Genomic DNA, 13,134 nt, shown 5'->3' with positions numbered 1-13,134 from the left:
AGGCTCCTCTTCTCCAGGTTGAACAGACCAAGTGACATCAGCCACTCCTCATATAGCTTCCCCTCAAGGCCCTTTACCGTCTTCATTGGCTTCCTTTGGACACTCTCTAACAGCTTAATATCTTTCTTATATGGAGGTGCCCAAAGCTGCACACAATATTCAAGGTGAGGCCATACCAGTTCAGAGCAGAGTAGGACAATCCCCTCCCTGGCCCATCTGGCAATGCTTTGCCTGATGCCCCCCAGGACACAGTTTGGCCCTCCTGGCTGCCAGGGCACTGCTGACTTAATTTCCCATCAACCACGACCCCCAGGTCCCTTTCTGCAGCACTGCTTTCCAGCATTTCATTCACCAGTCTGTGCATCCAGGGTTGCCCCATCCTAGGTGCAGAATCCGGCACTTTCCTGATCTGTACAACAGAGGAAAGCTGATTGGTAAGCAAAGCACACAAAAACCAAAGGTAGACACAGTTGATATCTAAAGTGTGGCAAGCAAGTCTGTAAGAGCTCCTGCCACAACCCCAGCACTGTAAACTGACTCTAGATAGCCCAGATCAGTAAGGTGCTCAGTCTAGATTATTACATGCCTGTAACTGTGTGGTATATCACTGATTAATCTTGGCAGATCAGCTTCTGATCCATTTGAAGGGCAATTTCCCTCACAGCAGCCTGCCAGATACCGCCTAGGCATAAGTTTATGTACAAAACTGAAAATCTGGGCATTTTTAGGGGTCACCTAATGGATAGGATGGGGTTCCTTGTCATAATGTGGTAGGAACCTGTTCTGGGAAAAGAAGTTGGTTTGCATGTAGAGGTTCAGTGACACTATTGGGATGAGGAAAATTCAGGTTAAATGCTTCCAGTAGGTGTGCCCTGCCACAGGGGAATGCCCTCCAATGACACAGAGCATTGGATAAGTTGTCACCTGTGTCATAGCTTTGCCATTGTTCAGGCACAAGTTAAAGTTTTATGGGTACAAAAGAGGAAAGAAGAGTATAGTTTGACTCTTGGTATATCTACTTAATGTTCTGCAAACAGAAGCAAGCTTCAGATGTTAAACTGGCTGAACCTGAGCCAGCTCTCAGCCAAAGCTATGTAGCTCTAGGTATTGCATTGCTGACTCTACACTAATCAGTAATCTGAAAGGCAGAATTTCTTTAGGCTGTGTCCACTACCACTCCAACGCAACTAGAGAATATTGAACCTGCTGATAGAGCAGGCAGGTGCACTGCTTGAAGAACAAGGGCACCTGGCTTTGACGGGCTTGGAGAAGGCCTTGGACTCCAGTCAGCAACCTCCAACTGTTTCTGGGCTTGTAGCTGTTCTCCTTCATCTATGTCACAGAAATCATACCAGGTTTGGATGGATCACAGCATGATCAAAGCCATGCTGTGACAATAAGCAATTTGAGCTTCCTTTTTTACTGTTCCTGGCTAGACCACTACTGAGCTTTTAAGTGTTTATAGCTTTATAACTTAGTTACTTATCTCCAGGTCACATCACATGCTGTGTATTGATTACAAATTGATTTTTTCTAATTTGTAACCTAACTTTTAAAAATAAAGCTATTGCAGAATCATATTCAAAGGCCTTGTTTCTTCAGTTAGTGTTGGCTCAAATGCTATATCACTTTTTTCTCTTTTGTGATCAGTTTAGTACATAGAACTGTTACATATTTAGTAGGCATTTTCATTTGCAGATTTTTTTTTCTTTTTAGACAACACATTTTTGTAAAACAGTGGAAATCTTAATATGTAAAAGATTAATCTGTGCTTTTCTTTGCAGATGATCTGAGTATTAACATTCCATAAATAGCCCAATTTTCCCTCTGAGTTGGTAAGTAGTCAAATACTTCTGCTAAGGACATTTTTACTTTATCATCCAGAATGTGAACAAATTATATTTACTGGTGTAAATGGAAGTAAAATATGTGAGTGTTTTTCTAATTTAGTTTGGTTAATCTCATCTTCAGTGCTACTAAGTAATTGCTTGAGCAACTATCAAGACAAAAACTCTTAACAAGCTCATAGACTCATATATTGCTGTGGTATACCAATTTATGTTGCATCAGCATCATCCACCAAGAAGAGATTCCAGCCTCTGATCTCAGGAACCTTAAAAAGCTTTTTATTTGCATTAAGGAAACACTAAGAAATACAAAAATTCGAATTCAATCTCATTGTGGAATTTCTGTGTTCAGCACAACAAATGCTTGGCTATTCTAGTTCTATTACATTCTAAAATGCATTTAGATATAAGAACATGATCAGACTTCATCCTGGGGAATAATCATCTGATTCTGATCACCTGCATTGAGGAAAGATGAATTTGAAACATAGCTGATTCAGAGTAAGACTACTAGTGCAGTTGGGTGACTAGGAGGCTTCTTACGTGACAGAAGCTATGCTGGTGTGTCCCTGTCAGATTAAAGCTGAAGGATGACAGCTATCTGATAATTTAATTAATATCTAATACATTGCAGATTCAATATCAGGTGAAGAAGAAGGTAACTGACAGATGATTATTTTGGTTCACTTTATCCTGATTTTGATAACTTTTCATTCTTTTTTTATAGTTCCAATTCAATGACTGTTCTTAAGATCACTGTTTTCAAACATCTGTCTTAGAGGGACCATACTTATGCAATTCTGGTACAAACAACCTACAGCATACTGATCCTCGCAGGGTTACTCCAGACAAGAATATGAAAGAACCAAATGCTTTGTGACCAGTGATTTTCCTCTACCTACAAGGAAGCTTATGGACTCCTTTTTTTATATATTCTTAATTTTCCTGGTGTTTAAACACTCATTTAATTCATTTGTCTCCACAAAGCCAAGATCATCATGGGGAAACTTATGATTGAGAATTAATGTCTAATTATTGAATTGTCATAAATAGAAATGAATTAATGTTAGAACTTGAACACCCTAAATTTTATGCCATTTTTTATGTTTTCTAAAAGCATCAAAAAATGCTTCAATCTATATAACTGTTCTTATATAGAGCACGTAATGCTCTATATATATGCTCTCTATATATGATGCTGGCAAGCCCTCAAAAGGGCTTCTGCATATGGTAAACATAAATTCACTTTAAATTCAGGAGTAGAACCAACAGAGGCTAAAAACCACTGTGCAAACAAAGACAAAACTCAAGGGAAGTATTCATTTGATTCAAGTAAAATCAGTGTGTATATTCCCATGCTTACAAACATTGGAGTTCTACTGAAAAGTCTGTTTAATATTATTTGCCAGCAGGACAGCATGGACATTGGAGTTTTAGATCCCATCCAATTTTAAATTTAACTTTGCAGCTCACCTTTAAGGACTATGGGCAGAAACCATTATATCGCTGAGCTTTCTGGTCTTCAGATCCTTTTAAATGAACTACTGAAATCATTATGAAATCTTCATGATCAGCAGGAATCAGCAATGATGTGGGGTGGTATAGAGCGACTTCCATATCCTAGTCATGCCCTCTTCTGGCTACTGCAAAAATTAACCCTGTCCTGGCTGGAACCAAGACATTTGGTTAAAATATTCAGTCATCCTATGTTGCTCAGAAGGATACAGGACTAATCCCGATGGGTAGATGAATATCTACATTCCCAGTTACACTTTTCTCTAAGTTTTGCTCATACACCTCCATTCTGAGCACTTGGCTTTTTTTCTGAGGTTATACCATTCATGGCTTACTGAGAATCTGGATGAAATGAATCAGGATTTTGTCAGGAGGATTAAGATGAGATCTAGTAAGGCATCCACATTAAAAAACAGCAAGGAAGGATATCTCTGCTCGGGCAACCACCTAAGCCAGGAGTGCTTCAAAACTCATGTGTCTGTAATTAGGGCAGAAATTTTTCATTAGTTTGCCTTTACAGGGAAATTAGAGGCTTCTTTGTTTAAACAAAAGCTATCCCACTGATTTGAACTTCACTGTGATCTGCATATGAGGTGGAGCAGAGTTTAATCTCTGCCAGTCACCAGGGGTGACTACGAATTTAATTTAAATCCTTCTACAGATGAAACAATGATTTTCTTACCTAAAGTAATTTCTTGTCTAGAACCACCAAATTTTAAGAAAGACACACAATTGAAAAGTGATGGAATTTCAATCTCAGATACACCCCTTAAGGCACTGAAGGTCATCTCTAAATCCTTTAACCAAGTCTCCTGGTATGTGTAGGTGCAAATGTTATTTGTCTTAACATAAACCACCAGAAAACTCACTTTCAACATTGTGTTTGAATAGTAACAAGGTAAATAAACAGTGTATTGGTCTAAACAGACACTCCAGCTGTGGTCTGACATAAGAAATGATCTGAGGAGGGAGTATCTATGGTTACTTGGACTGACAGTCTGGTAGTGTCCAAGCAATTTCCTTACAGCAGAAGCTACCTTTCCAAAGACTGCTAAGGGTAAAGGAAAATGTCTTTTTATTTACTATGAAGGTGTTAGAACTCTTTAAATTAATAATTAAATTCAAAAGACCGTTTGCAGAGTTGATAGACCTTTGTGCAGAAGATAAGGTTGTTTACTGTTATTTGAAACAGAACTCTAATTGCTATTGAACCCTGATGAAAGTAAAAGGATATTTCACAAAAAGGACCAATGTAGGAAAAAGTGAGCTTTGAAGATGCTATAAAATTTTTCTGCTATAAAAATAAAGCCATTTAGAAAAATACTGCATATGTATGAAGCCAGCTACATATTTACAAGCTGAGGCTACACTAAGAGCATCGTGTGAAGGTGTTGAGTCAATGTAGGAATGACAGTAGTTAATTTCAAGTCCAGCCCAGCATGAAAGAGCTCCATTTTTTTTGTTGGTCTTTTTTCTCTTTTTAGAGCTGTTGAAAAGGTAAATTTACAAAGCCATCTTTATTATACTAGCAGCTCCATACTACACTTGCCTAAGTTTTATAATATTGTGCGTAGCCTCTTGCTACATTCAAAATTGTCAAAAATAAAGGGGATAAGTAGCTACAATATAGCTTAATAGCTGCCCAATTTATCACTGTTTTGCACTATATTGACATCACAGAAACATGACCTTGCAGAACACACAGATGGCTCAAACCCAATAAAATATAGAGTTCTGATAAACTCTATGTTACCATTTCTACTGGCTTTGTATAAAGATGTATATGTCTATGCAAAAAAAATCCAAAACAAACTCAAAACCAAACCCCAAGGCAAACAAAAAACCCCAAACCCAAACAACCTCACAGCAAGTTTTAAATCCAAATTTCTTCTCATGGATTTTTCCTTTTTTTTCCTCCCCCCTCAAGGAAGGGGAAGTTAACCTATATACAATGGAATTTAATGAAATTTTGCTAATATTGATATAGCCTTTTCTAGCAAAAATAGATACTCCAGCAAATATTAGGCAGTGCTGGTGAGGATTTCAGTTATGAATAGAAAACTAAATTCTTTATCTCAGACTTCTCGTTTATCAAATAATGCCTATATTCTATTGTATATTCAGTACCATTCCCATTTTTATAATGTTACCTAGCACACTACAGGAGTGAAGATTTTACTTCTCTCTCACCTTTCCTTTACTGTTATCATCTGTCTAGTTTTGTAAATGGTACTTACACTGGGAGATTAAGAACTCCCACCCCATGCTGCACTTACTCATGCTCATCCCTGTTTGACTTCGGGGTAGGGATTCTGTTACCTTCACGTAAGTGCTTACAACCATTTCAGATGTTTTAAACACCTCCTTGGCTCCTGGTTACCGCTTCTTCAAAATGGTGGTGCTGTATGGTAAATCCTGGACTGCACCTGCCAGTCCTGTGCAGATGTTTACCTGGATTTTAGTAAAGCTTTTGACACCATTTTCCACAGCTTAGATGAATGTAGTCTTCACTGGGTAAAAAACTGGCTAGATGGACAGTCCCAGAGAGTGGTGGTGAACAGAGTTACAACCAGCTGGTGAACAGTCACAAGTGGTCTGCCCCAGGTCTTAGTATTGTGGTCAGTCTTGTTTAATGTCTTTATTGACAATTTGGGACAGTGGATTAAGTGCAGCCTAACCATGATCTCAGACAATGCCAAGTGACTTTAGCGCTTTTCTGTTTCTATCCTTCTGCACCTCAAATGATAAATATCAGTGTCAGGGTCTCAGTTTTTGGTTGCTCTCCATGTTTAAAACCTCTAGTGAAGAACTGATAAATTGAGAAGGGTCATTAGATGTTTGTTTCTGTGCTGGGGTCCACTTGCAATGCAGCTGCTGCTCTGTAGTGCAGTTGCCTTGGTAGGTGCTGACTGGGTTTGCTTACCTCACAGCTCCTGAGACCCGACTCTTCACTGTTTGCAAAGGAAGTGAAGATATCCAGGGGGCATGTTCTAGTTCTAGTCAAATCCACTTTCACTCTGCTTTATTGTTGCATTTTATTACTTACATATTTTAACAATTGAAATTGTTATTTCAATTTCAATAGAAATTTTTTCATTTCAAGAAGTTGATCTCTGTGGATTTTGGCTGAGAAAACTTTCTCCTCTTTTTTGGCATTGCTGAGATTACAGATTTACAAATAGATTGGGTTTATCTGTGCCATATGATTTCCTAATAAACTGTCCTACCTTGAAGCAGGATGTCCCTTCCTCCTAGCCCCTGGGTATGGGAATGAGAAGATTCACTTGATTTTAATGAGGATGGCCCTAACAGGAGCAAAGACCATTCCTGCTAATTTCTGCAGTATGACATGTTTTAGGGTATCTCTTCCCATTTTTCCTAACAAGATGTTTGCAGATGAAAAAGTGTGTCAGGAGAAAGGGGACCTGCAACTTGGTTCACCATTACTTCAAAGCTCACTAATGCCCAGGCTGAGAATTCGCAGATGTGGAAGTTACCTGATTTTTCAAAGGTTGCTAGTCTTATTGTGAGCTAACTGTGATGCTACCAGCCTTTGTTAACTGCCTCACTGTGAAAGTCACCAGCTCAGTGTGTAGGAGACAAGGAGGTCAGCCCATCCCTCAGCATTTCAAACTCTCAACCCACTGGCAGAGGAGTGTGAAGATTGTTGTTTGAGAGGGGTGACCTTAGCTGCGGCAATTAGCTGTGCTCACAGTCCTTTCACCAGGGCACCAGGCAGGAATGAAAAGGATCTGCATGTGCTTCTGATTTGTGTTAATCTGCTAGCCTGTCAGAGGGGCCATTTGAGGTGTGAGCAGTTTTTGCTGTTCCCAGCAGCCTTCAGTGCAGTGCAATTGTCTGTTTGCTATCCCCTGTCATTAAATAGCATAGTTTGATTTAGTAGCATCTAATGCTCATCTTGATAACAAGGCATACAGGACAATAGAGAATTAATTTAAATTATCTGCAAACCCAGTGACCCACTTTCTATTTTAAGTAGAGTAGAAGTGTTTGAAATATACAATTTGTTCATTTGCCTTGCAGAAGGATTGTTGAGAGCAAATGCTTATGCTTTGCATAATACTCTTACAAGGAAAAGTTAATGTGATATGACAAATTATATGTAAACTGCAATGATAAAATAATTGATCTTCTGAAGATTATTTTAATTGTTTCTTTTTGTCTTTCATATGCAAATAGACAATTTCTGGTTTTATAAACTATTTTACAGCGAAGAGTGGAACTTATCAGCTGCCTTGTTAGTAGCATTCAGCAAACTGTCATGTGCCCCATGAAGGGATTATGTATAAGCAGGGTCTAGCAAAGATAACTCTGTTATTGTAGTTTAGACTTCATATCTTACATAATTGAAATTCAGAGAAACAGCTATAATAGCAGGTGCAGTTTCGATCTTGCTGTAGAAACAAAAGTATTTCTAATTTACTAGGTAGAGAATACTTAACCTTACAACAGAATGATACCACCTACTTTATCAACATGTTCACTATCCATGTCAATTTGTACAGCATGTAATTATTATTGTTTTAAGTAGTTGCAGCATCAGTGAGGGCCTTTGCACAAGGGGGAGCCTATTCAAAGACAATAACCTTTTCAGGAGTTAATGGTGCTATAATTTTCTTAAAATTTCTTTTTCTGCTTCTGCAACTGCCTATCACTTTGACTAATATGCATGTATCACATACTGGTCTGAATAACTCTTTTTTTCCTATTTTCTGGATTTACTAAAATAAAAGATCTTAGCTAACAAGGCACAATGATATTTTTAGAAAATATTTCTACAAAGAGCCTTAGTTCTCTCCTGTTTGTACAGTATTTCTTTTTCATCAGCTACTTTCTTGTTTCTTACTCTTGTGTAAGTAAACCATTTACAAATGAAAAAATACTAGGAAAAGAACCTGAATGGTCTAGCAGTAGTGTCTCCTCAACTCAGATCCTATCAGCATTTATGATATCTTTAATGTATGTATCTTGCCAGGTGGACTCCTCAGCAGTTAGACTGCAAGCCTTCAAATTGAACTGAATAAGTTTACCCTCAACAATGTTAATATATATATATATTAATTATGCATGGTGCTGAGATGGTGGGTTTTTTAACAAAGAATGGGGAGATCAAAGGCAGAAAGAAAAGAGAAACTATTTTATCTGTGTCCTGTCCTGGAACTGTTCTGTGATGCTGTTCCCAAAGGATGTAAAAATCCCCTTAGACTGCAGTGACTTTCTGCAATGACAGCTGAGCCATACTTTTGTCAGGTTTTATGGTGGCATTTCTTATATCTAAGAACTAGCATGCTAAATTTAAATTTATTCCTCCAAATAATAAAGCAATTATTGAGAACAGTCAGAAACCTTTGCTAAACTGATAACCATACTTTTCCTGTCTCAAATATAAAATAATAAACCTATTTTATTTTTGTTTGATTTTTAGAATAAAAATGTCAATTAAATGTTGCTCATTGTTGAAACCAATGAAACCCACGTTTTGTGTATTGTATCTAGATTCCCTGGTGCAGATGGATTGAAATCAGAACACAGCCTTTACCTTGGCACTTGCACATCTTTTCTTCTCTCTCTGGTCACCTATATTTACAAAACTTAGTATCTTCATAGAACTATTAAAAATACTAAGGTGTAATTAAGGATATAAAGTTAGGGTATGAAGTAAGGATATAAACTGTTAAAGTGTTAAAGACGTGTCTTAACATCTTTATGGTACAACAGCATGTTCAACTCTGTCATATTTGTCTGATAAATGGTGATGACTTCAAAAGAGAAAGAGCACACAGGGATACAGACAAACATGTAGATATTCACACAGAGATGTGAATCCTCAGTGAATTTAAACCTCATTTCCTCAAGGCAAAGACTAAGTATGAGCAATTTCAGCTTGTCAGTTAAATTGAGAAAAATCTATGCTGAAGCCTAATATAGACCTTTTTCTTCAACATTAAGCCTGTATATAAATTAACCTGAAAAGGCTGAAAGTTGTAATTTACAGTGGTAATAGATGTACATGGTGTTTAGGGGCATTAACCTGCATTTATCTTTACTAGTTATTTTTTAGCTTGATCTTATACTCACTAAAACATGCTGTCAAATCTGACTAATGTCACTGGTGTTTATCATTCATTTGTAGTGCAGAAGGATAGAAATAGAAAAGATAAGATACTGCCTTTACTTAGTGATGTTAAATGGTCAGTAGCTGATTATTCTAATACAGTTTTCAGTCTTCAGGTAACTCTTACCCATGAGTTCAGGTATGTGATAACAGACTCCTCCACCTCTCAGGGGAGTGTCCCGTACATTAGGGAGATATAATGTACTGTGAAACTTGATAACTCTAAATTTCTTTTGTTGGTCCTTGTGTAAAAGAGCACTTGCTCAGGGTTCTGAGGTATAGGTTCCTACCAGCTCAACAGATGAGATTTTGACACAATGAGACTTGGTTTCAGAAACCCAGCTGTGCCTAAAAAGGGAATTTGGCACCTATATTCACGCCCCTGAGTCTTGTCCTTTTTGCCTGAAGGAAAAAGCTAAATACATCTTGGAAAGGGAGGTACCAAAGGCAGCTGGCAGATATTTTGAGAAGCACAGCATCCTTACTGTTGGATGTGAGCCCTTCAATCCCTTCCTGGATTTGGGTCACAATTCATGTCCTACTGCTGTAAGACACAATTTCAGACAGAGAGAAGAGCTACTATGTGTGCATATAGAGCTGGTGGGTGTCTTTAATCTTAGGAACTACTAAGTTTTAGGGCCTTGTAGCAAGCTGTTCATTAAATACTTGCAAATTTGAGTTCTTTTTTTCCCCACCTCTGATATTTAGTTCAATAACAGGTGGAAATAGAAATCCAAGGTATGTAACTTCTTAGCAAACCTTTAGGGTATCTGCTAGCTGTGGGAAGGTGGGTAGTGTTATCCACTGCCACGGCATGGCAGATTCCTGCCCACTATAAAAACCAAATAATTCTGTAAAAATCCCATTTCTTTTCCTTAAGGGTTTGGGATTAGGTAGTCAAGGAGTCTTTTGCTTCAAAAGATTAATATTGCTATATTTCTGCCTCCCTTTGGGGAAGAAATGCTGTCTCATATGGATGAAGAGGCAAATGAGCAAAATATGGATGTCTTGGTCAGAGAACAGTGATTAGCTCCTCATTAAAGGGACAGAAAGAGACACTGTAACTATAGTAACCACTGCATATATGATGCTCTACCCACCTCAGTGTAACCCACTCGGTTACAACAAAGATTTAAAGCTATTGTTACTTGTACAGCTCTTCCTCTAGTTGAAGAGTCACATCATAAATGCTTGTCAAATATGCATAACTACACATATATATGTATTTGAACATTCACACACATACACAGACTCAGAGAAATTGATTTTCCTTATGATTAGCTAGACAGATGGATAAATCCACCCATATAAATATCCATCAGTGGTATTTTTAATATTTTTTCTTGATGACTAATGGAAAAGAAATGCCATAATGACTCAGAAACCATGTTACCATTTAAGAATAGTTGTATCTGTGTGTATATTTTCATTCTCTGAAGCCTAATGTGCTTAATTTCAGCTGCTTCTTTCTAATAAAATACCATTTATGTTTAAAATTCAAGTTAATGGAGTATGTCTCAGAAATCCTGCTCCCTATATCAAAGCCTGTTTCCAATCTCTTTCAGGTCAACAGTGCCATTAACCTGTTCCACTGGACGTGCTTCACACCTGGCTAACTGCATTAATGCACGGTGCTCCTCACCTACTTGGAACTAAATGACTAACATTTAGCCTACTGATATGATCAAGCATAAATCAGAAAGAAAAATCCTTAGCAAATGTTCTCCTTTCTAAGAAGGTCGTGGAAAGGTTTACAATATTCATCCTTCTCAATCTGGCCAAAATCTTCTGATTCTACCAGTCCTGTACTGAAATTCAAGGGCCACTGTGAGTTAAAACTAATGTCTTAGCAGCTGTTTCCAAGTCCTATATTTTATGGACTTTTAGGTACAATTCCTGAGAACTTCTGGTCAGCATAACTGAAAACATCTTTCTTTGGTTTGAAACTGATATTGCCAAATAACAAATCCTTTCATTTAATGGAGATAAGGAAACTATTTAGGTGCTATAAATGCATCAGCATTAAGGAGACCAAATTTTAATTGAAGTTTATCAAGAGAGATCCCTTTGCTAATATCAGAGAGGGGATATTATAGTAACTGAAATGCCGGAGAGGATCAAGTACATTTCTACACAATTTCTTTTTACAACAGAGGAGTGTAAGCCCAGCTGCCTAGTCTTACATTCATGCCTGTATTTCCAGTCACTGAAATGTGGGGGGTTTGTAAGTCACGAGACCTATTCTGATGCCTTTTTTTTAACCTTTAGACTGGTGCAGTAGAAAGTGTAGTTTTTATTTTTCTCCAACAACTCCTGCATGTTTTCTGCCTGCCTTTAATTTTTAGAGTAAAAAAAAAAAAGTTGTCTTTCAGTGAAGTATCTCCATTAGTCTGAATACCAATGCAAAATTTCACTGAAACGTGAGCTCCACTGACATTTCTTCTGGTTGCAAAAAGGTGCAGGTTTTCTTATTTCCTGAGGTGAAATCAGGCTTTTCAGGATCAGGACCTTCCTGACAGTCCCTGGGCATGGGCTGCTGCTTGCCCTTTGCAGCTATAGGGCCATGCAATGAGTTATCCTGGCCCTCACAGTGAATAATGGCCACACCAGCTCCTGGGATTTTCAGTTTGCTTTTCTTGCATGTCTTCTCATCAGGGAGTGTGTGGAGGCTTCAGTTGCTGAGGTATCCAGAGAGTTCAGCATACACAGTCATTTGCGCACCATAATAGATAACTGATACAGTTAACAGAGAGAAAAACCTGCATGCATGAATTCTGCCTCAGGTTTCTCATCACACTGGGGCTCTGTTAGGTTCAGGTTGAGGTGCCCTTGGTTTCCTAGAGTGTCCTCTTGGGGACATTGCATAATTTTTTCCCCAGAATACTTCTTGCCTAGGTGTGCAGGAAATGGCAGCAACTCTGAACAGGAGGGTGCTGAGAGGTGACAAATGAGGAGTCCTGTATTATCTGTCTTTGAAAGTCACTTCACAAAGTGTTGTGAAAAAATGTCTGTGGCCTGCAATTATTTCTTGTCAGGGTACATCAGAAACAATCAGAGAAACTCTTAAGATGTATTGCCTTAGGCTCTCACCGCCAGTGACATAGAAAAAAGGAATTTGTTACAGAGTTCTAATTTGTTGTTCAGAATACAGTTGATTTGTAACCTGTCAAAATTAAAAAAAACGACTTTGTGTTTCTATTATATTTGCATCACAGGATGTCAGTGTAAGCATCTGGGGAGAGCTTTGTTTTTTTGTCACTCTATAGATGTAGTGGTATTTTTAAGCGTCTCAAGACATACAACAGGTATGCCTTTTTTCTCTTTTACCTTTGAAATGAAACAATACTTTCTGGGGTGTTTCTGAACGCACAACAGAAATTCCTTATTTTCTACAGTGCTTTAATAAAAAAATTGAAGGGTATTTTCTTTTTCATACTACGTGAATTTACTGATTCACTTCTTCCCCTTTCAGACCAGTCAATGGACAAGTAAACACTTTGTTATCCAACTGAGATCATGGCTGATGTCTTTTTCTTAGTACATATGAAGCGGTAGGGTGAAATGCCTTTTCTGTACCATGTTCTGGGATAGCTTTAAGTTTTGCATATCCCACCTGACAACAAAAACTTATATATT

The 13,134-nt window shown here is 37.9% G+C and overlaps 1 protein-coding gene across 4 annotated transcripts in view; it reads left to right on the top strand.

Annotated features, from left to right (window-relative positions):
• The window catches only part of GABRA4 (gamma-aminobutyric acid type A receptor subunit alpha4), a 119,484-nt gene that overhangs the window by 69,744 nt on the left and 36,606 nt on the right, over positions 1-13,134 (top strand). Inside the window, exons 12-13 of one of the 4 annotated variants that reach the window (XM_051790014.1) lie at positions 1,785-1,835; positions 2,629-2,726. The exons of 2 other annotated variants lie outside the window; for them this stretch is intronic. In XM_051790014.1, coding sequence (XP_051645974.1) covers positions 1,785-1,788 — 4 coding nt within the window. In that variant the 3' untranslated portion in view covers positions 1,789-1,835; positions 2,629-2,726. Of the gene's footprint in view, positions 1-1,784; positions 1,836-2,599; positions 2,727-13,134 lie in introns of those variants that run through there. One more of the 4 variants, XM_051790013.1, reaches the window with a different exon arrangement.

The sequence above is a fragment of the Manacus candei genome, unplaced genomic scaffold (genome assembly GCF_025592945.1).
Source record: "Manacus candei isolate 608988 ecotype Guabito, Panama unplaced genomic scaffold, ASM2559294v1 h1tg000028l, whole genome shotgun sequence".
Taxonomy (NCBI): Eukaryota; Metazoa; Chordata; class Aves; order Passeriformes; family Pipridae; genus Manacus; species Manacus candei.
Note: the sequence above shows the minus strand (reverse complement) of the source record. Positions and strands in the feature narration are given on the sequence as shown.